Raw genomic sequence first — 26,743 nt, forward strand, 5'->3', positions numbered from 1 at the left:
GCTTACATGTGTTGCAGGCTGTCTGCAACTGTTTTTGTTGCCTCTTAGAAATCCTGATTTTGCCTCTGCTCTTGACTCTACCAGGCATCTCTTATGGGAGCAGCGTGCTATCAAAGAACCAAACGATGCAAAGTAACCAGATGCCTCATTTGAATTGTCCTTTGAGAGTAAATGCACACGCCACACCCATTGGCCGACACACACACTCCATCAAACGCACAGGTACCCCCATAAAAATAAGTACAACAGGTGTGACTGTTCCAGGCTTTGTGAAGAGACAAGATTCACCCAATTTGGGGTCATTTGATGGAAACATGTCCCAACTGCCCTCCATTCCTAAGAGCCCCTTTGGTAGACCTCAGACGCTGGTTGCCTTCTCTTTTTTATTAAAAAAAGGGAAAAGAAAAGAAAGAGATCTCTTCCAATGTCTTTATTATTATAATTATCATAATCTTCAGTTTTCAAAAATATAAATAGGTGCACGGAACTCTGGTGCCTGCACCGTCCCGGGGGTGTGGGGGGAGGGGAGAGGGTGGGGCGGCACTCCCGCTGGGAAGGAAGTGCCCCTCCCACCCAGCCCTGCTGAGATGGACAGCTGCTCGGGTGGCAGCCCGGGTGAGAGGACACTGGAAGAGGGACCCTGGGAGGGAACCCGACCCCTCCCACGCAGCGGAAGATCCCTCGGCAGTTCTCTCCTGCCCCCTCACTCTTGGTGGAGCCCGCCCCCTCTCCCCCAGGGTTCTCCCCCAACACAGATGGTGCGGCCCTCCGGGCCCCTCATCCAATACATTCAGCTGCGGTCCGGTCCCAGCTCTTCGGGCCCCTTCCTCCCTCCTCCCTAGCTCTCCCCGGAGGGGAAAGAACCAACCATTGCACTGCTCTTGGATAAAGTCAGGAAACAAAAAATAATCTTCTTTATTTAACTTAACCCCTCCCCTTCTCCCCCTGTCCCTGCACTGGTCCCTGGAAAGGCACAACGGGAGATTGAAGAAATGTCTCTAGACTCAGTCCACGGGTTACAATACGTTTGCTTTGCTTTGGCGTTGGGGGGGAAAATCAGATGCAGTGTTGGCGATTTGGGGGGGCGGGGGCGGGTGCATACACAATGTGGGATTTGGTTTTTTCCTTCTTTAATGGAATTCCTTATATGACAGAAAGCGACAAGAAGAGGACACCATCCGTGAGGGATGTCAGCCTGGCGAGGCTCCTGGGCTCAGCATCCTGGGCGCGTCCTGGAAGCTGCTCTCAGTGGGCTGTGCTGGGTCGGCTCCTCCGTGGGGCCCGTGGGCTCCGCTTCTGTAGCCTGCGCTTGTACGTGGAGGCTGGGGTGAAAGGGAGACCGGAAATCTTGACCGCTTGCTCCAAAGGAAGCTGGGGTAGCCTAGCCTCTCCCCACTTGCCCCTCCTCGGCTGGCTCCCCTTCCCTGCAGAAACCATGGGCTCAAGAAGGGCAACCTGAGGCTTTACCCGCTTTCTGGTTTTGATTTTTCTTGGCCCCAACTTGGGCCGAGGGGCTTTGAGCTGGTCTTGAAGAAGCCGGCCACCTGCTTTTTCCTTCATCCTCTCAGCGAAGGTGAGAGCGAGCCCTCCCTGAAGGCAGGGGGAGTGGGATGGAGCCCCTGGATAGTGCAGACAGCTGGTGCTCAGGACCCCCAGGAGAGGGCCAGCCACTGCCGGGCTCCGGGAGCAGGAAGGAGGACCTGGTGGCAGGATCTAACGCTGTGCCCAGCCAGGGGTGGGGGAGGGGCGGTGCTCACGGTCTGTGCAGGTGATCCGAGGCTCCTCCCAGTGCCCGCTGGGCTGGCACCGGATGGTGGGCACGTGGCGCTGGACGAAGCCCTCTGTGCATTGGTACCGCACCAGAGAATTGATCTCGTACCGGTCCTTCTTCTGCCCGAAGGTCCTGGCGTGTTCCACCACGGGGGGGTCTCCGCAGGCCACTGAGGGGCAAACACCCTTGAGAAAGGGCTCTCAGAGGGTCTCCCGTGATGACCCATGCCCGTGATGAGCCAGTGTGGCCCCCTCTGGCCGTGATGAGACAGCCCAGAGCCCAAGCAAGGGGCACTGTGCTTGGATAGCTGGCCGTGAGGCCTGGCTGCTGGTAGAGGGGCATTTTCACGCTGTGCTAAGCATCTGAGAACCATAGGTTCTAACATCTGGGTTCCTCCATGATTTAGAGCAGCATGGCGGGGAAAAAAAGGAGGGTCTTGAGGGGCTGAGGGAAAGACAACACGGAGGGAGAAGAGTGGAAAAAGGGGCGAGTGCCGGGCAGATGGTCTGTGACTTCTTTATGAAAATTGTGGGACAGAGAGGAGGTCTGGGCAGGGCACAGGAATAGGAGGGTCATGTTCGACCAGCACCTCCGTGACAACAGACTCCAAGGGGAGGATCGGGACCTGACAACTGACATGCATGGGGACCCCAAAGAGAGCGGGGCTCCCCAACCAGGACAGTCCTTGTGAGTGACCTTCTGTGCGGGGGCCCCGGGGGCTGTGTACGTAGGGGCCGGTCTGTCCTCTAGCCTGGGACCCTCACCCTCTGTAGGAGTGGGCCTGCTCTTGCCACTGGCCGTGGGACACTGGCACGGGGAGAGCCCCCCCCCACCAATGCCAGTCTGCCTGCTGGGCGGGTGAGGGGACATCAGCAGCCCGGAGACCAGGAGCCTCGCCCCAGGCCCCCCAGCAGGAGCCTCAGGTCCTGACTCCACCCAGGCTGGGCCCTTCCGGGGGTTCTGCTCACCTGTGCCCTTTTTACACGTGAAGGGCAGGTGGTAATTGCAGGGCACGTCGTTCCACTCTCCCTTCTCGTGCCAGATCATCACCACGCAGTCCTCCCCGCTGACGAAGAAGTTGTCGGGCTGGTTGGGGCGCCAGTTCTCAAATTGCTGGGGGGGGGTTTGGGAGGGGCAGGGGTGAGGCTGAGGCAGGAACTTGGCCTGACCCCCCCCTCCTTCTTCTCAGTCCCTGATGAGGAGCCCATGCCACTCCTCCATCGGGCCAGCAGGGGCGAGTCTCACAGGCTGCCTCGTTTGGGGAGGACTGGGCGGTAGAGACATGACTCCCAAGTCCAGACTGTCTCCCTAGGCTTCTCCCTCAGGCCTGGCCCTGGGACAGAGTCCCCTTCCCCAACCCACGACCCTGTTCCCATTCACCTCTTCCAGGAAGCCTTCCCTGACTTCCTCTGCTGACCTGCAGCATTTACTATGTGTCCTGTCTCTTGGCATCTATGCCGCTTTCTGTCGGCCTGCCTCCTGGAGTAGACCGAGTCCTCTGTGGGCAAGGAAGCCCTCGAAAGCCTCCACATACCCCTTCTGATGGTGTCCCTGCATTCCATCATTGTCTTCCTCACCCCCCTCTTCATGCCGGTGTTCACTCGACCCGCCCGGCCCTGGCAGAGAGGACGGAGACACAGTCCGGCCCCTAGGGCTCCCAGCCCAGCCGCTGCTCAGTGGGTGTCTGCCTTCCCCCACTCTGGGCGGCAGAACTTACCAAGGAGTGTCCGTCTGACCAGCGGAAGTCCCCTTCGATGGTCCTGTCATTCAGGCCGATCCACTGGTAGTCTTGGGCGTTGTCTAGAGAGAGGCGTGGATGTTGGGCAGGGCGCTGGACACCCTGAGGGTGTCTGAGAACTTGAGCTCGCAGAGCCAGAGGGGATGGGGGAGGGACAGGAGGTGGGTGGGCTCCTAGGAGCAAGCCACCTGCTTCTGCGGCCCTGACAAGGGTCTCAGCGCATGCACGTGCAGACCACCACCCAAGCTGGCATGGACTGGCGATAGCCACAGGGTTAGTCCAGGGCTTCGGGGTGCAGCCCCGGCGGCAACCCGCCTCCTTCCCTCCCTGCCCTCCACCCCTGCAGGCCCCGCCCCCCCCCCCCCCCCCCGGCACTCACTGTTGACAAACTCCTGCTCCTCGGGGGTGACGATGCTGCTCAGGTGGGACTGCTCAGCCCGACACCGGCTCTCCGCATCCACCCAGCTCTCGCGGTCGGGGAAGTAGCGGTAACAGTGACCCTGGAACTTGGTCCAGCCCTCCTCACACAGCTCTTGGTCTGCAACACAGGTCATGGGCTTGAAGAGAGCGGCCCCAAGGCTGCCTGGGGGTGTCCGGTGCGGGCCAGTCGTACACCAGCTGCCTACATTCACCCGGCCTTCCATGTCCGTCCTTGAAGGGAGAGGCCCATCTAGACGGGGCTCGAGTTGGGAGCCAGGAAGGCCTGGTCCTGGAGCCCCAGAGCCTCTGGGCAGGCTCCCACCCTTTCTTTCCCTGATGTTGGCCCCCCCCAGCTTTTCTCCTGCTCTGCAGGGTGGAAGGTGGGAGGTGTAGAGGTTAAGGTGGGGAGGCAGGGAGGGAGTTGAGCGGGGCGTGTGAAGGGGGCCGCAGCAGGCCGCGCTGGGGGCGTGAAATGGCACTTCGGGTGGGCATAGGGGAGCAGAAATAAGGCTGCTCTGGGTCCACAGAAGACTCAGAGCCCTACATCTGTCAATCTGAGCTGGCTCTGGCTGGGCACAGGATACCTGCCGCTTGGAGGACGAGGCAGCCAACCGGGGGTCCATGACCCAGGGGCCTCGGCTGTTTATTTAATTTCTTGGTGGCAGATGAGAAGAGGGAGGAGCTTCTCTCCTCACAAACCTATATGGGCAGCGGGTTCTGAGTTCGGGAGAAGGCACTGTTTTGGAGCTCTTGGAGCAGCCCGGAGGGACAGACAGAGGCAGGGGCCGGAGCTGGCTCCTTCAGGCTTGGGAGAGCCATTAGGAACGCGTCTTCCCGTCTCGGCCTTCAGGGACGTCACGTTGGTAGCTGTAAATTCCTCAGAGATCGGCAGACGCCACACATCAGGGCTCCCCCTTCCTCTCTAGGAGCTGGTTGTTAACCATCAGCCAGCACACCACTGGACAGAGGGGATTCCAAGACCCTCTCTTCCTCCTTCCCCGGGGGCCGCCCAGGTGAAGGGCTGCGCCTCGGGCCTGGGGGCCTGAGTGCAGGGCTGTGAACCCCGCAGGCTGTATGGAGCCTCCCTACTGGGTGCGACCCCGAATCTGGCTGACCCAGGAAGGGAGGACCAGTACCTGATGGGGAGGAGGCTTAGGCTGAAGGGGTGGAAGAGAGACACTCGGGGAAGGCAGAGACAGAGGACATGCGGAGGCCAGCAGCCTGAGAAGAGGCGGAGCAGCAGGAGGGCTGAGGAGGAGGCCGCTGGTCCCCCGCAGCTGATGCCTCCTCCAAGGAGCAAGGCCAAGGTCTGGAAAGAAGGTAGCAGGGCCTCAGAGGAGGCCAGAGACATCATTCCAGGGCTGACAGTGCTGAGGGCTGGGCTGAGCAGGCAAACATGGGGGTGTGTAACAGCTCTGGGAGGGGCCAGGGCATGCAGGATGGAGGCTCTGGGGAAGTATGAGCAGAATTCCAGCAAGGCGGGACGGCGCAGTGGGCCGTGAAGCACCCAGTAGACTGAAATGGGGGGAAGAGATGGAGCCTTGCTTTGTTTAGCTGGGCGACCTGGCCCAGCGCCCCACTGGCCGGCACCAGCACCATCTCCGCCTGCCTCCACGCTGGGCAGAGCACCTCCTTTCCTAGTCTGGCATCCAAGAGCTGTTGGATGTGCGGACAGGCCAGACACTTCTCCCCTGTGGCAAATATTTTGGCATCCTGAGGAGAGAATCCTATAACCCTCCATTCTCCCCCCAGCCAAGACCCCATGCCTAATTTCTTGGTGTCTTGGGGTGGAGGTGGAGGGTGGGAGGCTGCAGGGAAGGAAGAGGGTCCAGGCCTTTTCCTCCAGAAGACTTAAGCTCCTCCACCAGTCTGTAATGTTGGCGGTGCCTCGAAGGAAATGCAATCCCAAACTACCTCCCCACCCTGCTTAGGACCAAAGGGAGACTTCCCTGGAGTTTCATCTGTTTTCTGGAAGTTTCTGGGATATCCAACTTGAGAGATCATAGAAAATGGTTTTGAATCCCTGCATGCTTCTAGGTCTGCATGGGCTATTGCTACTAGTAAGTACAAGCCCCATCTCCCTCTTTCTGAGTTGGGATGGCCCTGAGGCCCAGGAGGATGGCACGGGGGAGACTAGAAGCACCAGAGTGAGAGAGTGGGAGGGGGTCCAGCTGACCCTGGCAAGTTCCTGGCACACAGCTCCCTCAGCTGAGCCTGGCCTGGGTGCAGAAGCAAAGGGATTGGCAAGGCCCAAAAGGGGAAACTCAGCCCCCGTCCCTTATAGTGAGGCTCTGTTCTCCCTGGCCCAGCTTTTGACTTGCACAAGGGCAGGGAAGAGGAAGCATGGGCCGGAGTGGCACTGACATGGCAGCTGTCCCTGGTGATGAGAAGACGTTGACATGCAGCAGTCCCTGCTCATGCATGTCATGCTGGTGACACGGGAGCTCTCAGGCAGACAAAACAGAGCTCTTGCCAGAGAAGAAAGAGGTAGTGTGGTCAGTGTGGCTTGGTGGCTCCCCAGGCCATGGAGGGTCCACAAAGGTCCCATGGGCAACACAGCAGGCCAACACATGCTCATGACTGGGCTGGAAGATCTGTGGTGTCCTCCGGAGAGAGAACCGATTACTCCCACCCATAGCTTCCTTCCAGACAAATGCATGGGATCAGCTCTGTCCTCTTTAGTCTGATGCATGCACCGACCTCGGGGTGGCATCAGTGGGTCTGGAAGCCCTGATGGAGGTTAGTGTTTTAAAGATCCCCTGGGGCCCCACCTTCCAAAGTGCAGGCTGGCCCGGCCTGCATGTCTCTCCTGTGGACAGATCAGCCAATGCCCCAGAGGAGGGTTTCCACAAGGACGGGCAAGAAGAGTGGGAGTGAGTGAGGCAGACTTCTCAGTGGTGGCCCCTGAAATGGCTGGCTGGCTGGACCGTGCGGGCCCCAACCAGGGCCAAGAGCCTGTGGTTAGAAGGAAGGGTGATGGAGGAGGAGGGGGTGCAGCAGTTAGTAACATTAGCTGAAGCCGAGACGGCCGTACCAATCTCACACAGGTCCCCTCGGTAGCTGGGAAGGCATAAGCATGTGAAAGAGTCGATGGCGTCCACGCAGGTGGCTCCATTCAGACAAGGACTTGAGAGGCACTCATCAATGTCTGCAAGAAACCAAGGGCCACCATTAGGACTCTTGCCAGGAACTCCAGCTTTGCAAGCATTGCAGGTGCTTTATGGGTGGCCAGCCCTGCTGCTCTTCCTAAGAGATGGGGTGGCTGGACTTCCTAAGAGCTGTTGCTGCTGCTGCTGCCGCCGCCATATTGGAGCACTGAGCCAAAGATCCAACAAGGGTTTTCTTGGATGTGTGTGATTCTTGACTGGCAAGCTTGGAGCACGGGAGCCAGGTTTCCCTGCGGGTGAAGAGATCTGGTGCTTCTGAAGGCAAACGCCCGTTGGAAGAGTGAGCATGTAGCTCCTCTTGTGAATATTTCAAGAGGCCTTAGGGTCTGAACTGGCTCTGAACATGACGCTGATGAGCAAGGACACTGGAAGTCAAGTGCCTGAAGTTGGTTAGAGCTCTTTCTTTTCTTATCTTCCTCCATAGTTATGAACCGAGGCAAGAGGGCAAGGCATGAACAAGCCAGAGGTGGTCTGGAGAGTACAGAACCATGAGAGAATGGTAGCATGGGATATCCACATGAGACTCATTCGATCTTTGCCAGTCACAGACACCTTTGTCTTCAGTACATCAGATTCTAGACTATCTTATAAAGATGAAGCCAGCATCATTCTCTTGGGGGGAGGAAGAGAAACCAGCCTAACATTTTCCCATGTTCCTTCCAGCTTAGGGCCTGAGAACGTGGACATCTCCAGTGAGTCACAATTTCCAGACAGGTTCCATTCTAGCCAGTTGGGACTAATATTTGAAGCTGGTGAGCCACTTAGTAAGTGGCCAGCCACCACCCTGGGGTACAGGCCAGTCCCTATCAACCTCTTCTTCCCAGGCAGACTCTTCCTCCCTTCTGTTCTTCTGGCCCAAGATGTTCTTTCTGATGCATCTTCTTTGTGGGACTGGAATTGGTAAGTCATTGGCCTCAATTTTCATCCATCAGCCAAGGTGGGAAATGAATCTCCTAATCCGGTCTTTCTGCCTTTTTCTGAGAAGCCAGAAACCTGGGGATCTCTTACTCTCTTCGTATTTATACAAAGGCTGCTGCTGGTTTTCTCTGGGTACCTTCCCCTGGGAACATGATAAAAGGTATTGTGAAGCTCTTCTTCCCAGATCAATAAGATTCTGCAATGAATGGGTGTCACTGGCCCATGGGGCATCATGACATATGGCTAAGCCTTGGTGTATGCGGCTGTGTTCATACAACCTTCAGGACCCGACATGTCTGTGGGTGGTGTCCACGTGATCAGCGTCCTAAATACATTCCAGGATTAGTTCTTGCCTCTCAGGACAGCAGAGTAGACCTTAAAGTCCATCCCCTCTTAAGAAGGCAAAAGCACTTTCCTGTGGTTCCTTTTCGCTAGCTGGTACATAGTGGACATCTGCTGGACCAGACTTGGGTTTGGGCAGTGGGTGGCCTGCAAATCTCAGGTCCTCAGGCGTCTCTCTGCTCCCGTGGAGTTCGTAACTTCATCTCAGGGAACTCACACCATGGATTAGACACCAACAGTTCCAAGGTCGGAACTGTTCCAAGCAAAACCAAAATGCATGGAGGAACTGACGGGAGTCCCAGCATGCACTTGGATTCCCAGCATGCACCAGGATTCCCAGCAGCAGCAGTAGCAGCAATAGGTCAGGCCGGTGGGCTGGGCGGAAGCTGGGGGCTGCTCAACAGGAGCCCCTGTTCTCTTGGGTCCATTAGCGTCATTATGGGATGTGGGAAGCACCGGGCGAGGGGGGCTTAAGCAAATGGAGGCGCTAAAGCAGTTGTAGAGAGCAGGGGACAGGAGTGGCCTGTGGGCAGAAGAGCCGGAAGTCAACCCTGGGGCCTCTGGCTCGTGTGGGGGAGGGGCAGGGGAGGCAGAGGCTCCAGGGAGGTCGGGCCAGGTGGCCTTCCTTGTCCCAGAGGCTTATTTCATATCACTCGCCCCCAGGTGGCCAGAGACCCAGGGGGAGGCCGTGTTGTTGTCCTCCTGGCTTTGGCACCCCATCTGAGAAGGCCCGGGCTCGGGGGGTGGCGGTGACCGAAACTCAGGGAACCTGTTCCTGGGTTCAGAAGCTGTTTTGTGCAGGGCCCAGGATTCACAGATGAGAAGGGAAGGAAGGGCCAAACTGCTGAAGAGCACAGAGCCTGTGGGGGCCAACAGGGCAGGTGAGAGAGGCCTTCTACTGTAGGAAGAGGGCTGAGCATCCTGCGTGGGGCTTTCTTGGGAGCCGCGCAGGCCTGCCAGGCCTCATCGCCTCTCCCTCCGGCCTTGCAGTGCCCACACCTCTTTCTGTGAAGGGCAATTGGGATGTTGCTCATTTTCTGGAACCACGAGAGGAGTTGAGCTGGGCTGAGCACAGAGTTGGGGGGACCCCAGACAGGATGCCAGCAGGTGGGGGGCTGGGAAGGGCTTTGGGCAATGGGCAGACTGCATGAAGGAAGAGAGCAAAGAGAAGGAACCGATCTCTCTCACGAATCTTCCCTGACCCGGACACTATTGCTCCCACACACTTTACCCTCCAACAGCCCCAGGGCACAGATGTCATGTGCCCTAGAGTACAAGTAAGGAAACAAGGGAAGTGGCCTGCCCACGCCCGTAAGCCGGGGAGACAGACCGGAAGAGACGGAGGGAAGAATCAGACACTGGGGCTGGAAGTTGGGCCCTTGTCCCCTGTGGAGGAAGAGGGACACTGAAGTCTTGGATCTCAGCATCTCATTATCATTTCTGCTGCACCAGGCCAAGAGCAGGGACCCTGGGGAGTGTCAGAACTCTGAGTCTTCTTCCCACTACTATAACCAAAAGGGATGATTTGTTCCGAACCAGGCCCTAACTTAGGGGAGAAAATAACTGAGAGCGCCCTGGTAAAGGCGAGGGGGATAAGGTACTTCCAAATGATCACTTTGGCATCTGAATTGGAGAACTCAGGCCTCTACCCGGAATAGGTCTTGCCCAGCTTTTCCTTATGTCAGAGCCTAGGACCGCCAAGTGAGAGAATTTATTTGGCTCATAGAAACGGCTGAATGAAGAGTGACAGCAGGTACTTTTACTCAAATGATACCCAACTAAAGGGGTTGCAAATCATAAAGAATATATGAATGGTATTCAAGTTGTTCAGTGCACAACCTGTGCAGCTGTATGTGGTGACCCTGGACATAACTTTCCTGGACAAACATGGGAGAAAAATCCCTTCAAGAAGCACAGAGACAATTTCTTAACTCAGTGGATGTCCTACACCCTGCAAAGACCTAGGATCAATCAGATGGACAGACCTGAGTAAATACACTCGCTTTCTATCATAACTGATAGAAGGGTTATAAGAACATACTTATCAGTTTCAATTTGCTTTTAAAATAAACATCATTAAATTAACCAGTATGCTATAATTATACTATCAAGTCTTAAAGTTTGATCTTGAATGTAACTTTAATATCATGCTTCTTAAATTCAATTACAGTTGACCCTTGAACTAACATGGGTTTGTGTGTTTGCTTATATGCAGATTTTTTACAATACAGTACTGTAAATGTGTTTTCTCTTTCTTATGATTTTTTTTCTATATATTTTTTAAAATTAAGTAAGCCCAACGTGGGGCTTGAACTCATAACCCCGAGATCAAGAGTCACAAGCTCTACCTACTAAGCCAGCCAGGAGTACCCCTGTCATGATTTTCTGAATAACATTTTCTTGTGTTTGGCTTACTTTATTATAAGAATACAGTATATAATACATACAACATACAAAATAAGTATTAATCGACTTTCTGTTATTACTAAGGCTTCTGGTCAACAGGAGGCTATGAATAGTTAAATATTTGGGGAGTCAGAATTTATATGCAGATTTTCAATTTTGTGGGGGGCTGGCACCCCTAACCCCCAGTGCTGTTCAAGGGTCGACTGTGGTTCCCTGTTCAAATCTGCCCATAGACTTTTTGATTATGTCAAATCATGAAGGTGTGATTTGTATTTGCACTTGTAACCCTGTATTTTCACTTGCTTTGACAGCATCCCCCTCCGCCCCCCCGACCCCTGGGGCTAAGATTTTTTTTTTTTAAGATTTTATTTATTCATTTGAGACACAGAGATACAGAGAGAGAGAGAGAGAAAGCATGAGCAGGGAGAGAGGCAGAGGGAGAGGGAGAAGCAGGCTCCTTGCTGAGCCAGAAGCCCGAAGTGGGGCTCGATCCCAGGACCCTGGGATCATGACCTGAGCTGAAGGCAGACGTTTAACCATCTGAGCCACCCAGGCGTCCCTCTGGGGCTAAGATTTCACTGGAATTCCAACCTCCCTGCCCCAGGGGAAGTGACAGTGTCAGATCATAGATCAGAGCCTCAAGCCTACAAAGTGAAGAATGGCAGTAAGACAGTAAAGAGGGCTGACTGAATTTTGTGTTCATGCCCTTCTAACCCAGGAGTTTAGAGAAATCCACCCAGCACCACTGATTGCTGGAAAATTGGATGTGAGATCTGATTAGAACAGAATGTCTCAACCTTAGCTGCGCGTCAGAATCACTACGGTAGTTAACAAAAATTTTTAAAAGATTTTTTAAAATACCAATGCCAGAGTCCCTCTTCAGACCAATTCCATCGGGGTGGCTCCAGGTGGGACCCAGGTGTGGAGCTTTTAAAAAATTAAAAGCACCCAGGTGATTCTAAGGAGGATTGAAACCTCAGAGCCAGAAATCTCAGCGAATGTCAGCAACAGAGGTGGGGAGGAAGCTGTTGTTTCTTAAGTGGATTGGAATGGGGTGGCTAGCTCTGCTTTTTCAATCGCTAAAAAATCTCCATTCATTAAACATGTTTATTTTGACGTCAAGAGTGCAGATGAGTCATTTATCAAGCACTTGTTTACCACAACGTTGACTTAGCAAGATGATGGTAATTGTCAAATATTTTCTCTCAAGGACTAAATAACGGCCTCCAACCTCATTTACTAGGTGGAAGGTCACACTGAGTATTCAAATATTGCCACAGAAATAATGCTATATTTTGTTACCCCTGGCACCTGGAGAACACTGACCCACACCGTCTTTCAATAGACTGTGCTTGTGGGTTCTAGCTCAAGACCACGGTGGGTCACCTGCGGAGCCGGGATGCTATCTGCAGGCTTTTTTGGAAGCATCCTCACCACCTATTCTTTAGAGATGATAAAGCTTTTCCTAACCAGTGGCGTGAGAGATGGGGAAGGCGAAGTAATCTTTACTGATGCCTCCTGGGGCCAGACGCTGTATGCAGGAGTTCTTAATCCTTACAGCAGTTTCTCAGCCCTGGCTGCACCCTGGAGTCACCTGGGTGGTCTTTAAAACCCCAGTGCCAAGGCCACAGGACCGTTTCAATCAGAATCTGGGGGAGTGGGACCCTAGGCATCAGGAGGTTCTTAAAGCTGAGAATCACTCCTTTGACCCTATTACAAATGAGGTGCCGAGGGCTTGGCCAAGCCCCACATCTATAACCTCTCTCCATTCTGGTGGCTCTGAAGTTCATCTCCTGATTGAAGACTAGCAACTGATTCTTACGTTAGAGAGGGAGCTTCTTATTTAGCGGAGCGTGTTAAACAAGTGAATGAAGACCCCAGTTCTGGATTTGACTCCGTTGGAGGAGCTAGGCAAATCCCTGAACCTCTCTGTACTGTAGTTTCAGATGGGGATAACGGCCAAGCTACCCACAGAGCTGTCTGGGAAGAAATCGTGGGGGCAGAAAGCCCTGTGGGGATACACACGATCAGAGAAAGGCTGTCCTTCCAGCAGTTAGGGTCCATTGCCGCCCACCTCTCACTCCAAGGCCATGAGCCCTGCTGTGATTTTTGCTTGGGGAAGGACTTGCTAAGAAGGGAGAGAGGTGTCAGAAGATACAAACACCCGGGCAGGGGGCTTCCGGTCCTGGCGGCTGTCCCGGAAGTCCTGCTGGGCCCTGAGTCTGTTCCTTTCTGGCTCAGGCTATGTCCATGAACAGGTCACCCAGGACCGGTGCCCCTGCTGCTCTCCACCAGCCATAGCCAGAGGGAGGACGATGGAGGGATGTGGCTGGAGTCCCAGGGGTCACTGTGGCCCCGTGACATACTAACCCCTAGGCAGTAAGGCCGGGACCGCCCTAGGAGAGCCCACCCCTCTGGCCACAGAGGCCCACAGTGCTCTTAGTCATGGCCCCGCCACGTGGCCGAAGGCCGACCCCAGTGGAGGAAAGAGTGAATCCGTAGTCACCCTAGGGCCTGCTTACACGGAACATTTCCTGTGTAAGGGCCAAGTACACAGCATATTTACATGATGGGAGCATATATTGTGAGGCATTAATTTGCATATATATATACAAACAGCCCAGCCCTGTTGGTCTCTTGGGATCTGCTTCCCCCCAGGATTCATGGCTCTGATTCTGCATGTGTCAGAGGAATGAAGCCCTTCTATGAAAGACTCTGGGACAGAGCCTGGGGTAAGGGCGTGGGGGCAGTGCAGAGACTTATCCTGAGAATATGGGCTTGGAGGTACCTGGGCATCTGTTCCCTTAAGGGTGCTGGCTGCTTGATCCATGGCAAAGGACAGAGGCCCCAGGGCGGTGGGTGCCAAGGGGCAGGGCGCGGCTAGGCCAAGCTCACCTGCAGCTGGGGGTGACAGGCACTGCCCGTCATTTCCTTCAGGGCAAGAATGGGGACCCAAATCCCACCCAGGTCCGAGCATGGAGGGGTCTGCCAGGGCTTTCCTGCAGAGGGCGACTCCGCAAGATGCAAGACCGCCCCCTCGGAGCTTCCCTCCCAGGTCCCGTGAGGTGTGACCGGCTCTACCCCATTTTCGTCCCAGCTCCACACTTCCTGGAAGCCACAAACTTTATCTTCAAAATTCAAGCATATTGGGCATTCGACTCATAAAACAATCATTGGCTTAACAAACAACGAACCATTTCTCGGTTTAATTACTTGAACTTTTTTTTCCCTGAAGTGCTGTGTAGACTAGACTCTCTAGAGAGACGCGCCATGTTTATCCTGTGGCCTCTACCCTGAGGCGTCACCTCTCACGGCTCACCTCTCCTTCCCGGGCCGGGAAGCCTGAGCCTCAGCTGGCCTTTGTCGCCTCCTCCTGCCTTCGGTCCCTTCTGGGGATAAAGGGGCCCCCCTGGGTCCCCTGCCTGTACCCCCACGGCCGATGAGGGGCTCACCTATATTGCAGTGCTCACCAGTGTGGCCAGGGGGGCACGGGCAGGAGATGTGTCCCTCCATCTCCTGGCAGGTCTCACAGGACGCCTCGGCACGGGCCCTGGCGGGGCTGCAGCTCCCAGGGAGACGCGCAGTGTCAAGACCACAGCTGCCTGCCTGGAGTGCAGCCTTTCCTCCAAGACCTCGAGGTGGGGGGGCACAAGGCCCCTGAAGCCCACGAGGCTGGCTCTGGGTCAGCATGTTTCTGGGGACTCTGTCCCTCTTGGGCACCTGGCCCCAGCATCTCGGGTGGGGGGGCTCTCTGACTGGGAAAGGTCTCTCGGCCCAGAGGGAGGTACACAGGATCCCCAGGCAAAAAGCAAAGGAAAATCCTCAGCTTCCTGTGCGTGGTGCCTGGGTCGTGTCGACTAAAGTTAGGACAGCCAAAATGACACTTCAGAGTTCCTTACATTGTGCAGGTCTTAACCCTACATGAAGTTAATACTCGGGCATAGATGTCATCAGATTCACTCTCTCATCTCACATTAACTCCAAGAGAAAGGGCGTGAGTAGAATTTCTAGCACTATCTAAATAGTCACCCAAGTACAGACAGTTGGATTCACATATAATGACCCTGGTGATGTAACTCCACTGTAAACAATAGCAACCACTCATCTCTAAGTGTGTGCTGTGTGCAAAGTATGATGCTAAGTGCTTGTTCGATATTTATGTCCTGTTTAATGGTCCCTGGTACTCTTCCCATCTTCCAGATGAGGCTCAGAGAGGTTAAGAAACTTGCCTGAGGCTGCACAGCTGGTCTGCGGTACAACTTGAGTTTACACCGCCTCCCACTACACCAGAGTCTGAACCCCCCAAACCCATTGAAAGGAAAAAAAAAAATCCCGACAATACCTGGAACGGCTGGTGCTGATTCATGTGTCCCTGCTGGAGAACTGGGGATGGAAACATCTGTGGGGGAGGTGGCAGTTTCGGCCGTTTGGGTCTCTTCTCCTGAGTGCAAGGGGCTTGAGGACTCGATTTCTAGAGGCGCCTCTGCAGGGCGCTGGCTCTGCTGGATCCACTCGGATTCTGGGACGCTAGTGCTGATGACAACATCCAGCCCCGACGTGTGACCAGACAGGTCTCCGCTGACTTCAGTCCTGTCTCCAGACGCCATCGGAGTGGCCGAAGGCCAGCCTGACGCCTCTGTGCCCACAGCGTAGGTGCTGGTTGGCTCCTCCCGTACTTCCGGGGTGGCCGAGCCCTCCCTGGGGCCTTCAGGAAAGGCTGAGGTGCTGCCGCTCACTCCCAGGCCTGAGGCCCCCTCCACATCAGCTTCAGGGAAGGCGGAGGTGGCTTCACTCACATCAGGGACCCCGGAAGCTCGTCCGCTGGCCTCAGGGGCGGCAGATGCCTCCACCCCAGCCTCAGGAATGTCAGACGTCTCGCTGCTGGATTCCGGGACCGATGACGCTTCTAGCCCAGACCCGGGAAACCTTGGTGTAGGTCCACTAATATCCCCAGACGCAGAGGCTTCTCCCCTGGACTCAAAGAGCTGGGGGGTGTATGTCACGGGGGGTCTTTGGGCAAGTTCCTGGGAAACAGTTGGTTCCGTGACACCCTCCACGAACTCAGAAGTGATTAAAGTAACTTCTGGAAGTCCTGAGGCCTCCCCACTGGTGCTCGTGGCTGCAGAGGATTCTCCACTTACATCCACGGTGCCAGAAAAGTCCCCACTAAAATATGGAGTACTTGATGGCTCTCCACTGGGCTCCACCAGCCCGGATTGCAGCCCACTTAGGTCCAAAACTCCCGAACGGTCTCCAGACACGTCTGGTGCTCCAGAATGGGCACCGCTGAGTTCCAAAATGCCTGAGGGCCCTTCTCCTGCTTCTTGGGCTGTCGGAGCCTGGGTGACGGATTCCACCAAAGTTCTGTCTACAAGAGACACAGTGGGGAGACCGGATGGGAGTCCACTGCCGTCATATGCTCCCGAGGGCAGGCTGCTCCCAGTCTCTGCTCCAGAGGATTCTCCACTGACTTCAGCTACTCCACTTGGCAGGCCACTGAATTCTGGAGGCTGGGATGTCAACCCGCTGGAGTCAATTGCTCCAGAAGGTTGTCCTCTGACATCCATGATCCCAGATGTGCCCGAGAGATCTGCCTCCCCTGAAGGTAGTCCACTGACTTCCACAGACCCTAAACCTTCTTCTTCTTCTTTAAATGTAGTTGGGGTCACTTCAATCAAACTGCTGTCCACAAACGTAATGCCAGAAGACTCACCACTGCCACTCACGGTACCGGGAACCAGGTCAGGGACTCCAGAAGTTGTCCCACTGAACTCCGGCAACCCCGATGGCTGCCCACTGATATCAGGGACCCCAGATGTTTCTCCACTCAGGTCGGTTATGCCAAAGGGTTGACCAGTGCCAGAAAGAACTCCAGAGGCTTCTCCACTGACATCTGGTTGTCCGGAGGGCAGTCCACTAGGCTCTGTCACTCCCGATGTTTCCCCAGAAAACCCTGATGGCTGCCCACTGACCTCAAAAAGCCCAGATGTTCCCCCACTGATGTCAGGAAACCCTGATGGCTGTCCACTGACACCGAAGAATCCAGATGTTTCCCCACTGATGTCAGGGGACCCAGACGCTTGGCCACTGAGTTCAGCTCCTGAAGGGAGTCCACTAACTGTCCCACTAATGTCCAGCTCACTGAAGGGCAGCCCAGATGTTTCTCCAGCACCACTGATGCCAACAGCTCCCCTCCCTTCCAGTTCACTTGCACTGGTGGCTGTGACCACTTCCACCAATGTCGTATCCACTAGGGAGACAGTTGGGAATCCAGAGGGAAGTCCACTAAAATCAGGTAGGCCAGAGGATGGGCCACTTCCAAGGTCCACCCCTGAATACTCACCACTAAATCCAGAGGGAAGGCCACTTGCTTCTGGAGCTTGCCCACTTCCCAGAGTTCCGGAAGGTATTCTGCCGAAGTCCAAGGCTCCAGAGGCTGACCCAATCAAGTCTTCTTTCCCAGAGGGCAACCCACTGAGATCCTCAGCTCCAGAAACAGAGGTCTCTAGACCCTCTCCTCCAGAAGGAAGTTCACTGAGGTCCTCTACTCCAGAAGCAGAAGTCTCTGGATGACCCTCTACTCCAGAAGACAACCCACTGAGGTCCTCTACTCCAGAAGCAGAGGTCGCTAGACCTTCTCTTCCAGAAGGAAGTCCACTGAGGTCCCCTATTCCAGAGGCAGAGGCTTCTGGGCCTTCTCCAGAAGGCAGCCCGCTGAGGTCCCCTACTCCAGAAGCAGAGGTTTCTGGACCTTCTCCAGAAGGCAGCCCGCTGAGGTCCCCTACACCAGAGACAGAGGTCTCTAGACCTTCTCTTCCAGAAGGAAGTCCACTGAGGTCCCCTATTCCAGAGGCAGAGACTTCTGGAACTTCTCCAGAAGGCAGCCCGCTGAGGTCCCCTACTCCAGAGGCAGAGGCTTCTGGACCTTCTCCAGAAGGCAACCCGCTGAGGTCCCCTACACCAGAGGTAGAGGTCTCTATTCCTTCTCTTCCAGAAGGAAGTCCACTGAGGTCCCCTACTCCAGAGGCAGAGGCTTCTAGACCTTCTCCAGAAGGCAGCCCGCTGACGTCCCCTACTCCAGAGGCAGAGGTTTCTGGACCTTCTCCAGAAGGCAGCCCACTCAGGTCCCCTACACCAGAGGTAGGGGTCTCTATTCCTTCTCTTCCAGAAGGAAGTCCACTGAGGTCCCCCACTCCAGAGGCAGAGACTTCTGGACCTTCTCCAGAAGGCAGCCTGCTGAGGTCCCCTACTCCAGAGGCAGAAGCTTCTGGACCTTCTCCAGAAGGTAATCCACTGAGGTCCTCTACTCCAGAGACAGAGACTTCTGGACCTTCTCCAGAAGGTAATCCACTGAGGTCCTCTACTCCAGAGGCAGAGACTTCTGGACCTTCTCCAGAAGGCAGCCTGCTGAGGTCCTCTACTCCAGAGGCAGAGACTTCTGGACCTTCTCCAGAAGGTAATCCACTGAGGTCCTCTACTCCAGAGGCAGAGACTTCTGGACCTTCTCCAGAAGGCAGCCTGCTGAGGTCCTCTACTCCAGAGGCAGAGACTTCTGGACCTTCTCCAGAAGGTAGCCCGCTGAGGTCCTCTACTCCAGAGGCAGAGACTTCTGGACCTTCTCCAGAAGGCAGCCCGCTGAGGTCCCCTACTCCAGAGGCAGAGGTCTCTAGGCCCTCACCTCCAACTTTAGGAATGCTGGACCATGTAATTTTATCTTCATCCCCTGAGGCCAGTCCACTTCCCACAGGCAGGCCTGAGCCCACAGCAGACGTGAGCCCACTGGAGTCAAGATCTTCAGAGGGCAGTCCACTTGCACTTTCCCCTGAGGGTTGCCCACTGATGTCCAGATGTCCTGAAACTTCTCCACTGCCTGTGAAGTCACCACTGACTTCAGGTACACCGGATGCCTCCCCAGAGCCTGGCAGCTCAGTCCCACTGGGCACTGGGGGTGAAAGTGTGGACAGCTCCTCCCAGGGGAGTGGTTCCTCTGAGGGGGATGGCCCTTCCGAGGGGGACGGCCCCTCTGAGGCTGAGGGCACTTCCGTTCCAGAAGGGCCTTCTGTGCTCTCCTCTGTTGCTGCACTGGTGGGAGGCCACGTTGGAGGGATCCCTGGAGGAAAGGAAGAAGATGAGGCGTGGATTTACTTTAGTAACTCTGCTCTATTTGAGGCTCACCCACTCCTTCCACAGTAAAACTTTTCTTCAGAGGTGTGCTCCCACGTTTTCTAATGGAACCTTGCACAGTGTCTGGGGAAGGAAGGAGGGAGGGGACCAGGAAACTATGCTCTTTGAGACTCCAGGGGGTGCCATCCACACAACCCAGGCAAGGAGGGGCCTGGCTCCCCTGGAAAGTAATGGAGGTCACCTCTCAAGTACCTCCACACGATCATCTCATTATCTAAACCCATGATTTGCAAAATGTGGTCCCTGGACCGACAACACCAGCATTACCTGGGAGCCTGATAGAAAAGCAGGTTCTCAGACCCCACCCCAGTCCCTCTGGGGACTCTAGGGTGGGGGTAGCATGTCGTCTTTTTTTTTTTTTCAATTTTATTTTATTTTCATTTTAATATTTATTTGTTTATTTTAGAGAGAGGGAGAGAGCGAGAGCGTGAGCGGGGGGAGGGGCAGAGAGAGGGAGACAAGCAGACTCCCCACCGAGTGGGGAGCCCAACACAGGGTTTGATCCCAGGACCCTGAGATCATGACCTGAGCGGAAACCAAGAGTCTGACACTTAACTGACTAAGCCACCCAGGCACGTTGTCTTTAAATAAGCCCCTTCCTCACCCCCCCACCCTGGAACCCTCACAATGCTGATGCCCCCCTTGAGTCTGAGAATCATTCATCCAAAGCCATCCCTCTGAGGCAGGGGAGGCCAGAGAGTACTGTTGGCAAAAATACATCATTTTTGTAAATTCTGAGAGTGCTATTGAAAAGGATTTGGAAAACAGAGTGAAAAAGTCTCATCATTCTAAACAATCATGGTTGCATTATTTTCTTTCCATCTTGTTTCCCTCGGCATTTAAAAATAACCTAGCTGGTTGGGCACCTGGGTGGCTCAGTCAGTTGAGCGTCCGGCTCTTGGTTTTGGCTCAGGCCATGATCTCAGGATCATGAGATCAAGCCCGCTGTCGGGCTCTGTGCTTAGCACGGTGTGTGCTTAAGATTCTTCTCTCTTTCCCTCTGCCCCTTACCCCCACTTGCCTGCGCACGCACGCACTCTCTCTCAAATAAATAAATAAATCTTAAAAAACAAAACAAAACAAAACAAAACAAAAAACACCTAGCTGGGACTGGACCTTGCATGTTCTTTTGGGCTTATTTCTCAGGTAGAGGACCTGAACCAAGCAGGTGCTAGTCCCACTGGGCAGGCTCACAGCCTACTCTGGCTTACAGGAGAATCCTGGAGGTGGGTGGGGGGTTCAGGATAGTAGTGGTGGCTTACAAGAGGGTGTTAGGGGTGTGTGTGTGTGTACATATATATATACCAGAAACACTCTGGGGTGGCCACTAACAGTCATGATAAAACGTTTCTCTTTTAAATAAATTTAGGTTTCTTTTTAAAAGCAAGTCAATTTAAAGAAAGAGACATAGAGTTAACAACAGTACAGATGACTCCTGATATGGCCAAGGTAGTAGGGAACTGAAGAATGGAAAATATTTCTAGGGGCCCGTTGGACTCCCTTCCCATGGAAACTCCCACTGGTCGCTGCCAGAATCCTGTGCCAAGCCACACACTCAGGCCAAACAGGACTTGGTTATTCTTGTCCTGGTGAAGGGTGAGGAAAGGGTCACAGGCAGGTATGACTGCTGGCTGAGGTCTCCGGGCCAGAATCCCACCTGCTCTGCCGATACACCCTCACCTTCCGGCAGGGAGGGAGGCCAGACTTTGCATTTCCAGCACCCAGCCTGGCATGACTGAACTGTTTGGGAACAGTGCACTGAATGAGTGACTCCATGAAGTAATGCGAAGCTCTGATATACTCATTTCTTCAAATGAACCTGTCCCCCGGCAAGCTGACTACTAAGCACACACACATTACTGGGCATTGCTTTAATTCAGCCTTACCCAAACTGGGCCATATACGAATGCTCTATGGGTTTTGGTCAGATTCATTTGGGACACTTTGAATACATCACCCCCTCTGCATTATAGCACTTATTAGCATATCCAAGGCACTGAGAAGGTCTGCAGTGAGGAAAGCTGTTAATCTTTCTGTAAGTCAGCCTCTCCCAAACCTTATGGCCACAAAACACTTTTTCCAACACGGTTAGGGGACTGAAGCTTTTATCCCATCAAGTTTCATCTGATTTGATCAGGACAGATGGGGCTCAGGAGGTGCTGGCTGGGGTTGCCTGGCCCAGAAGAGGGACACAGAAGGAGGAGCAAGGCAAGGGGACAGGTCACAGTCACACTTCCAATGACCCCTCTAGGTCCTTTCCCCACTATTGGAGATCTGCCTACAAGAGAGTTTGTAAAAGGTTAGAGGGTAGAGGTGTAAATGCAGGAGGACAGACTGAGAGCCCTCTGATCGGCTCAGTGATGGGCAGCGCAGTGTGTAGGTGGGAGAAATAAAAAGAAGGGAACAGCGAGTTGGGGGGTGGAGAGAGAGAGAGAGGGAGAGAGAGGTGTGTTTTATGATCAAGGCTGCCCCTTCTTTGCCTTGGCAGTTGTCTTAGAGGCCACTTGAGGTGGCTGACCTTGCCCCCGGCAGCATATCCAGCTAGTGTTAGGGCCGGGGAAACAGAGCACAGGTCCCAGGGAGAGAACCACCCCTGGGCCACAGCCTAGGCAGACAGGCATGTGTGACTTCAGGATACACCCCAGAGCCCTGGCCATACAGACCTGGCGGTGGGGAAGTGCCCGCTGGGCTGTAGGCTGGTTCCCATTCCGTCTGGTTTTCTGGCTCAATGGTGAAGTCCGGGATTGCGGTGGTCTCCTCCACCCCGGGGACAGCAGCCACACCAGGCCCCACCTGGGTAGCGAGCCAGTCCTCCACGACAGACGGGGTGGGTGTGCCACCCTCTTCTTCTCCTGGAGAGGGCGCTGCTGAGACACCTAAAGAGAGGTGCATGGTGAGCGTTCTTTCCTGCCAGCCACCCATCCCAGGCTGGCCCTTCTCCAGGGGGACTAGGGGATTTTGAGGGGGACCAGGCTGGTGCAAAAACTTTGCTGGACCTCAACCTCCGCCCGCACGCCCCGCCAAGCCCAGTAAGATGGCTCTTGTCTTCTGTGAGAGCTGATTGCCTCACTTACACAATATTGATATGCACAGACCATCAGTATCCCCATTGTTTCAGGGCGGTCTGGGGCATCCCTTCTGCAGAATGTATTATACATGCCAGGCATTGTTTAAAGGTGTTATGTATATAAAATTGTTTTACCCCACAACAGCCTTATGAGATAGATACTATGATCTCATTTACAGATAGGAAAACTAAGGCACAGAGTTAAATGACTTGCCCAGGGCCACTGGCTTATAAATGGCAAATCTCGTCTTCGAAGGCAAGTATCTGGTGCCAGACTACTCTGCTCTCGACGACGGCACGACGCTGCCTCTCTTGGGGACAGATTAGGTTCCAAGTATGTCTGGGTCAAAAATAGGAGGCTGCTGTTTAAAATCCACGATTGTCCTGGCACTGGAGGCCGAAGGCAGGATTTATTGATGGGGGTAACTGTTTTGGTTTAGGGGAAACCAGCGGTGGGCTCGGTCGGGAAGGAGGCCAAACCTCTTTGCAGTTACAGAAAAGACCGAGTTCACGGAGGGTGGGGGCCAGTGGGCGTGCAAGGCTAAGAATGTCCTGGGAGGCTAACTGGTTTGGCTTCTGCTGCCCAGACCAGGGAGAGGGGTCCCGACACAGGAGCCTCAACACATCCTCTGGGAGGAGTTTGGCTTTCTTGAGGCTGCACAGTGGGGCTGAGCTTCCTTTGAACTGGGTTTTCAAAGGTGACTCCGGAAGTCTGAGAAGCTGGTGAAAGCTCAGGCTTTATTTTTTGTTAACTTTGTTTTGAAATAATGATACATTCACAGGAAGTTACAAAGACACTCAGTTTTGATGCATCAGATATAAAACATGGCCCAAGCTGTGACTACAATCTACATTGCAGTAGATGGAGACCCGGGGGTCTCATCTGGGCAGAGCCCAGCATGGCCTTGGCCACGCCCTAGCCACACCCCCTGGGCTGTTTGATGACATCACTCTCAGAACTCCCGCAGGTAATGAGGATTGATTGATGTGGCAGTGGGTCCTCAGCGTGGCTCAATTAAAACCATGAATTTCTGGTGCTTAGTGAAGAGTAAAAGAATACTTTGACTCAACACGTCACAGACATATTTATAGGCGGAAGAAAATTTGGCAAGGGTGTACAAATTAAAACAGTATATATATGTATGTGTGTGTTATTTGTAATGATAAGGATAACATTTACTGAGAATTTATTATGTCCCAGGCACATCGCCACGTGTTTTGTATGCACTATCCCAGCTTATCCGCACAGCGACTCTTTGAGGCAGGAACGATTATATCACTATTTTATAGACGAAGCAGAGGAACAGAGAGGTTAAGTGACTTGCCCTGGGTTACACAGCCACTAAGCAGCAGAGCTATAATTAAAATTCAGGTCTGCCTGATTTTAGAGCCCCAGTTCTCACTCACCTCTCTCTGCTGGTCTCTGGGGGACCTTTAGAAGGATGTGCTTGCCTTGGGGTCAACGCCTAAGGTCATGCTAGCCCCAGAGCTGTCCCTGCCCCAGAGGGGCTGAATTTTTTCTCCTTGCTCTGATGGATAGAGATAGTGGACGGGGGCCAGAAGGGGTGAACCCAGAGGAGTTGCACGCCAGGCAGAAGGGAGGCTGGAGGAGAGGCGAGAAGGCGTACCTCGGAAGCAGAAGGCGTGGTGCCGGGACAGCGGGTCGGGGAGGCCTGTCTGGTTGGGGTAGAGGTAGACGGTTCTCACGCCTGGCTTGTCTCCGCCGCAGGAGGGCCTCGGGGTGACGATGGGGTAACGGAGGCTGCCGTCCGCCAGCCAGCCGGCATAGCACTTGTCCAGGCCTTGACTCCAGGCGGCGTAGAGCTGGCCCGTGGAGGCCAGGGTGGCGTTGTGAGATTCACAGAATGCCAGGGCTTCCTGGAAGGTGAACTGCTCCAGGCGTGTGACGAAGAACACCTCTCCTGAGGGCAGAATCAGGTGGCACGTGTGACCCTCATGCTCACAGCCGGAGCGACTTCTGCTCACCCGGGGGGAGGGGGCGGGGGGGGACAGGGCAACTGAATTGAGACCGGTCGGTCCTTCTACGTGGGAACAACCTTCCCTCCTTCCGTCTTCTCTAGATTGTCTGGTCACACTTGGCACCCCCCACCGACCCCCTGTGCTCCCCCCTCCACCACAGCACTCAAGCATGGAGGTCCTGGATGCCGAGGACTGGCAGCCCCTCACCCCCACCCCTGGGAACTCATCGCGGGGGAGGGGCGGGTCCTGGAGCCACTCTTGGGGTTCGGGTCCCCACACGCAGAACGGTACCCAGGTGCCTGTCTGATCTGGGGGAAGGAAGTTCACATTCGCTGAATACCTACTTTTTTTTTTTTTAATATTTTATTTATTTATTTGACAGAGAGAGACACAGCGAGAGAGGGAACACAAGCAGGGGGAGGGAGAGAGAGAGAAGCAGGCTTCCGCCGAGCAGGGAGCCCGATGCGGGGCTCGATCCCAGGACCCTGGGATCATGACCTGAGCCGAAGGCAGACGCTTAACGACTGAGCCACCCAGGCGCCCCTACTGAATACCTACTTGTACCGGGCACTTGTCACACATATTTAACGCTCACCAAAGGCTCTCATATGAGCACAGTCAGCTCCTATTTTATAGATGAGGAAACTAAGGCCCAGAGAGTTTAAGTAACTTGCCCCAGGTCCCAAAACAAGTGAGTGGGTATGCCGAAATCTTTCCAGAACACCAGCATTTCCGAAATTGGGTTCAGTGGAATAGTAATTTGGTGATTATAAGTGAAATGAAAAGAAATAAAATGAAACAAAAGAAAAGGTCTGTGGTTAAGTAAGCTTGCGCTGCTTGGTTAAGCAGAGTTAAAGAGGTTTTCTACTGCAGGATTTCTCAGAGTCTTTGATTTGTTCCTGGGCATCAGGACTCTCCACGAGGCAGATGGTGTATATGACATTTATTTGTAATAAGTAAAGACTCATTTATCAGCAGAAATCACTGCTTTTTAAAGGAACCAGTGCTTGCCTGCAGTGCTGGGGAAACCCACATGAACCACACAGGAGGGAGAGAAGGAGCTTGATCTTAGGGAGGGGCTGGGCCAGCCTTTCTTAAACAGGAACCGAACTGGGTGGATGGTAGTTCCCCCTCCTCTTTGTGTCTCCCCATCAGCCCCCTGCCTGGCTGGGGCCCAAAATGCGAGAACATGGGCCATACCCTCGAGCCTGTCCACGTAGCAGTAGACATCATAGGTTTCTGATGGTGGCCGCACACCGTAGGTCCTGACCCCTGGGCTGCTGTCTTTGTCACCCACACACGGGGTCCGTGGGCTCACGATGGGGTATCTGCAAGGGAGGGCAGGAGGGGCACATGAAGGCCTGTTCCAGAGGCTGGGGGATGCAGGGCCCAGGGAGGGGCTGGCTGGTCTCTCTCGGGGACTTGGGCAGGGCACATCTTCAGTTGTCTGGTGGGATGCAAACCGGGAGGGAGCTCCTCATGCAGCAATGTCCCTGTGTGGCTGGGGGAAGGGTCTGGAGGCCGCTGGGGGATTCCTGGCTTCAGAAGAGAGCCCGTTATATGGAAGGGCACTAAATCAAGCTGGAGGGGAGATGCTCCCTCTCTGTCCCTTGGGGGTAAATGACCAAGGACTTAATATCACCTGGGGCCCTTCCCCACCCACTCAGAATATGCCTTGGTTCTGGGGGAGAAATTAAGGGAGGAGCCACGGAGTCATTAATTAATTAATTACTGCACAGTGTAGCAGGTGCCCATTCTGCTGGGTGCCGTGACAGGTTCTGCTCCCCAAGCCCAACCTCTCATGGTCGGCTTTGGGCTGGGGGGAGCTGGAGGGGCTCGTCCTTCACCTGACGGTCTGGTCCTGCAGCCAACCAGCGTCACATTGCTCGTAGCCTGCTTCATAGGCGGCCTGGAGCTGTTCCGGAGAGGCCATGACAGCCCCAGTGTGCAGGCAGGCCTGCTGAGCCTCCTCAAAGGTCAGTGAGTAGCGGGCGGAGCCAGGCCGGTAGTGGAACACAACCCCTGCGTGGGGAAGAGAGGAAGAGAAGGAGAGACAACGTAGGCTCAGGGCATGGACTGGATACCACAATGCCGGGGCCCACGGGGCCTGGTTCTTCGGCTTTGAGGGCAGGGAGGGAGCCCTGGCTCCTTCAGGAATGACTCCCCTTCATCCCCTCCTTCCTTTCCTACTTCTGATCCTGTTCTTAACTGAGTTGGTTCCCTCTGCTTGTTCAAGCTGCTCCTGAAATCCATCTCCCTGAGAGAGCCTTGGAGGACTTTTTGCCCTGGGTGTCCCCAACCCTCCTCTTTGGGCTCCTCACTCCTAGGCTGCTCATTTGTCCCTTTACTCTTCAAAACAAATGCCTTTTCCTCATTATAAAAAGAATAAGCATTCATCAAAGAACATTTGGAAAATACAGAAAAGGCTAAGGAATATATCGAACAATCACTGGCATTTCTTCTACCTGGCCCAGGGCCCAGGGGGTGGGTGCCTGCCCGGAAAGTGCTGGCCAGAGATTTTGTGGGTGTGCACCGAGCACATTCTGGGGAGTGGCCTCGTGGCTTTTGCCAGGTTCTCAAAGGGGCAGAGCCCTGTCCTTGAGCTGCCCACTTACTCTGCCTCTCCCGTTGTATTCTGCTGCGTACACATCACATTCGTTTCTGTTTCTGACACTTCCCGGGGTGATTGGCCAGGTTATGTCACAGCTTCAAATCCCTGGTCTGATACTCTCCCACGTCCCTTATCCTGT

The 26,743-nt window shown here is 54.5% G+C and overlaps 1 protein-coding gene across 1 annotated transcript in view; it reads right to left on the minus strand.

Annotated features, from left to right (window-relative positions):
• Positions 1 to 624: 624 nt before the first annotated feature.
• ACAN (aggrecan) overlaps positions 625 to 26,743 on the minus strand; it is a 63,897-nt gene continuing 37,778 nt past the window's right edge. The window contains exons 8-18 of the mRNA XM_032392115.1: positions 25,841 to 26,015; positions 25,194 to 25,321; positions 23,642 to 23,935; positions 21,610 to 21,822; positions 15,105 to 18,872; positions 6,964 to 7,077; positions 3,889 to 4,047; positions 3,489 to 3,571; positions 2,740 to 2,884; positions 1,758 to 1,940; positions 625 to 1,322 (exon numbers count right to left, since the gene is read on the minus strand). Coding sequence (XP_032248006.1) covers positions 1,246 to 1,322; positions 1,758 to 1,940; positions 2,740 to 2,884; positions 3,489 to 3,571; positions 3,889 to 4,047; positions 6,964 to 7,077; positions 15,105 to 18,872; positions 21,610 to 21,822; positions 23,642 to 23,935; positions 25,194 to 25,321; positions 25,841 to 26,015 — 5,339 coding nt within the window. The 3' untranslated portion in view covers positions 625 to 1,245. The remainder of the gene's footprint in view (positions 1,323 to 1,757; positions 1,941 to 2,739; positions 2,885 to 3,488; positions 3,572 to 3,888; positions 4,048 to 6,963; positions 7,078 to 15,104; positions 18,873 to 21,609; positions 21,823 to 23,641; positions 23,936 to 25,193; positions 25,322 to 25,840; positions 26,016 to 26,743) is intronic.

The sequence above is a fragment of the Phoca vitulina genome, unplaced genomic scaffold (genome assembly GCF_004348235.1).
Source record: "Phoca vitulina isolate PV1807 unplaced genomic scaffold, GSC_HSeal_1.0 scaffold65, whole genome shotgun sequence".
In the NCBI taxonomy this organism is placed as follows: Eukaryota; Metazoa; Chordata; class Mammalia; order Carnivora; family Phocidae; genus Phoca; species Phoca vitulina.